Source organism: Colletotrichum orchidophilum (genome assembly GCF_001831195.1).
Source record: "Colletotrichum orchidophilum strain IMI 309357 chromosome Unknown Scaffold_318.1, whole genome shotgun sequence".
Taxonomy (NCBI): Eukaryota; Fungi; Ascomycota; class Sordariomycetes; order Glomerellales; family Glomerellaceae; genus Colletotrichum; species Colletotrichum orchidophilum.
The window spans coordinates 1-4,609 of record NW_019173272.1 but is presented as its reverse complement, the minus strand read 5'-3'; the positions used below and the strand labels follow the sequence as shown (position 1 = coordinate 4,609).

The 4,609-nt window shown below is 51.8% G+C and overlaps 3 protein-coding genes across 3 annotated transcripts; 2 read left to right on the top strand and 1 right to left on the bottom strand.

Moving 5' to 3' along the window:
- Positions 1 to 2,056: 2,056 nt before the first annotated feature.
- CORC01_14498 (uncharacterized protein) lies at positions 2,057 to 2,507 on the bottom strand (the record flags this gene model as incomplete). The annotated part of the gene is made up of 2 exons (XM_022626104.1): positions 2,057 to 2,293; positions 2,475 to 2,507. 2 exons carry the CDS (start codon positions 2,505 to 2,507, stop codon positions 2,057 to 2,059), a joined length of 270 nt encoding a protein of 89 aa, XP_022467389.1.
- Positions 2,508 to 2,697: 190 nt separating this feature from the next.
- Positions 2,698 to 3,159, top strand: CORC01_14497 (uncharacterized protein; the record flags this gene model as incomplete). The annotated part of the gene is made up of 2 exons (XM_022626103.1): positions 2,698 to 2,832; positions 2,920 to 3,159. Coding segments are annotated over 2 exons (375 nt in total), but the record flags the coding sequence as incomplete, so codon positions are not given.
- Positions 3,160 to 3,905: 746 nt separating this feature from the next.
- Positions 3,906 to 4,589, top strand: CORC01_14496 (uncharacterized protein; the record flags this gene model as incomplete). Its single annotated transcript, XM_022626102.1, has 1 exon — positions 3,906 to 4,589. A coding segment is annotated over one exon (684 nt), but the record flags the coding sequence as incomplete, so codon positions are not given.
- Between the last annotated feature and the right edge of the window lie 20 nt (positions 4,590 to 4,609).

The following is a 4,609-nucleotide window of genomic DNA, read 5'->3' as shown; positions in this document are numbered from 1 at the left end:
TTTGGTTTGGAAGCATGAGGGTTGGCGCGGGTTGTACGGTGGTCTCACACCACACCTCGTGCGCTCGATTCCGTCTGCAATAATAACTCTTGGCGTATACGAGTTTGTTTTGCGGATGGCCAACTCCAATTCAGTGTGACAGGCTTTAGGGAATCCGTGTGGGGACCGCCATACAAGCATTTGGCAAAGGGAGGTGGTGGACTGTCGGCAAAAGACGTGGTTTCTACATTGTACAGTGAGGACCCATGAATGCAGTGTACGATAGTTGGCGGTAGATATAACTCACATCTCTCCAATACTCGAGCTTTGGGGTTTGGGATAACTTGGGTCCTCCAAAATGAGGTATGTCTAGGCCTCGTGTTCTGTGTGACTTTCTTGGACCCCGGCACGTCACAAAGAGATTCTACACCTTGGATAGATTGTCGACGAGGTTTATGGCTTGTGGCTTCACCTGAAAAGGTTCTAGCTGCTCGTCGTTTGACGGTCCCGCGTCACTCTGATAGGTGGAATGGACTAAGCAAGTTTTGTTGTGGAGTTCTGGGCCGATGAGAGGCACGAGCTGGTGTAAAGATGTCCTTGAGTTGCGATTTGACTTGAGTCAGCTTTTCAGGCTTAATGCAGCGCACAATGTCTCCTGCTCTGCATTATCTTTGTCAGATGGTGATTCATGAAGCGGTGTTTCATCCAGTTTCCTTGCTAACTTTATATCAAGGGACTAGGATCATATATTCGAGTGAGTCAAGTACTTTGGGAATGTGGCGGTTTATAGCGCCCTGCCTGACTGGACTTGAAGGCGTAAGTTCCATCTTCGCGGGCATGGGCGCTTCCGATTCTAGTCCCTCTAGCACTGTGAAATGCCAGCGCAATGACGTCCTGTGTCTCGTTCGGTTCTTTGCTCGACCTGTGAGCCTTTGCACCCCTCTGAAGCATTAGCATTTGCCTGCTACCCCATTTCCCCTGTTAGCAAAATACAGATCTAGCTAGCTCTTGGTCAGAGCTACTTCTTTCCAATACATATCCTATCTGCAGGATCCATTTCCGGTTCATCCTGCGGTCCCAAGGCCGGGAGCCCTGAAATCAACTTTTCGACGCCAGAACAATTACATGCTACTAAGAGCTTCTTCTGGCTTTTGGGAGTAGGCACCCCCAGCCCGCAACAGGAAGCTTGTTTGCACCAGCACATCACCCGGGCTCCTTCTAGGAGCCGGTCTCGACTCTCGGGTGAATTCTCAATGAACAAGGATGCTGCTTGTCCCTATATGTGGCCTTTTCTTGAATTCCGTTTCTGGCTTCATCCACTGTGCTGGACAGGCGAGATCCAGGGGTTGTCGTTGAATGCCGCTGCAAACACGTTGTTGGTGGTCGCTTCTGGCGACTGGGGCAAGGCCCTCCCAGCCAGCATCTCGCTTGCTTACTTACCTACATTCCCTGTCTTCAGCATTTGTTTCTGGCTCTCACCAGCAGCCAGTTTTGGCCCGTCCTCCTAGCCACGTACCAAAGATCTTACTGGCCACTCCATCTCCTACGTCGTGTGGCTGTCTACTCGGTTCAAGCATTTCCTGTATTGATTCAACAGATGAGATTAGACATGCAGTTTCGACGCCGAGAACCCGGAGGGTTAAGCTATCGCTCAGATCTTAACAGAGGTGGCGCAGGCCAGTTCTATATCCTGGTTTCTCAAGCTAGGACAACATTGTGATGGTGAGGTGCTCGTTGCATCCCGCTTATTGTTAATGCTGACGACACCATAGACCAGGATTGCATCGTGGTTCCCTCGTCGCTAGCAGCAGCTCTGTTCATAGTTGGAGACATCAACTTGCTACATCTATATTTTGGCCTACCAGAGGAAGCGTCACTTAAATCAGGAAGGGCTGCGATGTTTCATTGGGAATCAGTTTCGAATTGGGCACCCATTTTGAATCACCTGTGGACTAATCGGTCGCACGTGCCTGAATTATGTTCCTTACAGACAAGGCCCCTGTCGTATCCGGCGATCAAGGGACGACCAGGCGTTAGACATGCTGCCCTTCCTATGGCTTCTTTTTCCTACCGTACTTTACACGAGCATTATCCGCATAGAGACCTCCTTTTGGACCGGATAGAGCCAGATGCCAGTCACTTCCGCATACTCTCCTGCCACGACTGCGTCTAAATCATCGTCTGCGAACAGCACGATGCCCTCGTTCTGTATTCTTTCACCCTTCGCTTTGGTCGCTACGTATACGAGCACGGCGACAACATCGTCAGACGTATCGTGGGACTCGAGATTGGTGGCATCTACTCCGTCGTTGACCTAGCCCTCAAGCCAGCCCCGTTACTATGATAACAGCGTGGTTCGTACTAAACTGGCAGCGCTCTGCAAAATCTGCGGTTTTTACCCAGCTGCCACCTTGTCTGTCACATCTTCCCTGACCGGGATCTTTTGCGGAAACAATAAAAGAGTAGTTGTCACGGCATGTAGGAAGCCGTATAACAGATGTCCTCTCAAACGCCGCCTGCTTACGCATTCTCGTTCGGAAGGATTTCGAACCGCTGAGGTTGTGGTCGTGTGTTGTGGGTTGGTGGGGTTAAGAGGGGCAAGGCTCGTCGTCCGTCTTTGAGTGGAAGACTCGGCGGGGCGCCAGTGGCGATGGAAGCGTTATCGTGTACAAATGACTGGCATTAAATTTGAGACCTTGTGTAGTGCTCGGGTGGCGTCACTGCCTTTTTTGCCAGAATTTTTACGTGACAGTGGTCGGCATTTTTCATCATCTGGAACAGGGGGCTTGCGAAAAAGCACCGTTGACTCGGCTTGAAGTTTACCAAGCGGTCAACCAGCATGATCCAAACGGGGTGCTCACGAAACGACTGCGGGAGTGGGCTGTGGGGGTTAGTTTGGAGGCCACTGTGGAATCTTGGGATCCTGTCACCAAGACCTTCAACTGCTTCCTGTGCAGCGGTCGCTTCACAAGCCTGAAGTCGTTGAATCAGCACCTCAAATCGCCCAAACACCGGCAGAACCTCTATCACTGCCCGAAACACGGCTATCCCAAGGAGTTCAGCACACTAGCAGCCGTCACCGTGCATTTGCAGAGCGGGAGCTGCCATTTCATGACCCTCGAAACTGTTCCGGAGACGGCGGCGCGAATCTTTAACCGCGGACGCATGATTGCCTTCTAAATAGAGTTGTGGTCGGGGCGAAAATGTAGTCATTGGTCGAAATCGATTGGGAGACGGCATGGAGTGGGGCATCGACGTGCTTGAGTATCCGTACCAGCAGTGATGAGGAGGGGACTACAGATGGATAACTTCGAGCTATCTGGAAAGGACGTCAGACGGGCGAGGCATGGAGCTAGTACCGTTCACTTATCAGTTATGATGGCCCCGATCCACGGAGCCCCAGCTGGCTTTCAGCCTTCGCAAAGCTGACCCATGCCATGTAATTTTCTTCATACCGCTCATACGGGTTTTCCTTCGTCTGGCTGACAGCAGCCAAGGTCATCGTAATCGCGAAGGGTATGCACAATATGCGTGCAGACCACATCCATTAAATTTCCCAGCAATGTGCGGTGCTTTCCCTGAGTGGAAAAGGCCTTGCATATGGCACCAGCCGAATTTAGAGCAAGCGCGTGCACGCCCCCAACTCATCAAGGTATCAATGTCCTCTATGGCGATTCCTCCGCAATTGCGTCTCACCTATCCTCACATAGTGGTCCCTAATAGGCTGACAGCACCGTCGAGCACAGTGCAACCAATCAATTCATAGTACCGCTCCGAAACGCTCGCCACCTGGCGTGGCTCAGAAGGTGAAGCCAGCAGTGTAGTCTCAGTGCCTACATAACCGACCGCCCCACCCACATTCGGCATAAGTTGGGCACCAGTTTCTCCTCGCCATTACCAACAGTGCACTTTCGTCTCGGCGCCAGATGAATTACACCACTACACCAACATCTATAATGATATCGTCACCTTCCTGCGCATTTTCGTGTGACAACGGTCGGCCACGCTGCCTGTCGCGCGATGACTACATTGATTTGAGGAATACTCAAGACGCACATCTGAATGCTGAGTTTACCTTCATCCGCGAATCCATATTTCGCCTCGAAACGAAGACCGACCGCCTCGAAACGAAGACCGACCGCCTCGAAACGAAGATCGATCACCTCGAAGAGAAGACCGACCGCCTAGAAGAGAAGACCGACCGCCTAGAAGCTGAGATGCGCCAGTTGCACGCCTACACTCGAAATAACGCATTAAGGAATCCCACTTTGCCTATCCGGCCCGTCGTCGTGTACAACCCTGAGCAGGGCATTATCGAACCAAAACCCACCCACTTCCCTCGGAACGCGAACGAATTCTACTCCCTGAGAGACCCGCCATCGGATCGTCACCGCTCCATGTTGGCCTACCTTGCCGTCTTCTACGATGTTCAGTTGAGGACTGCCGAAGACTCAGAGGGGGAAAGCAGCGAAGACGAAGTTCTCCTGGACAGGCCTGATCTAGTAGTGGAGAAGCTAGAAGGCATACTCGGATTGAACGAGGACAAGTTCATCAAGTTCAGACAGAGAGCCCGGGAAATAGCAGCACGACCGCCATCCAAACCTATCAAACGTTCTCAGGTTATGTTACC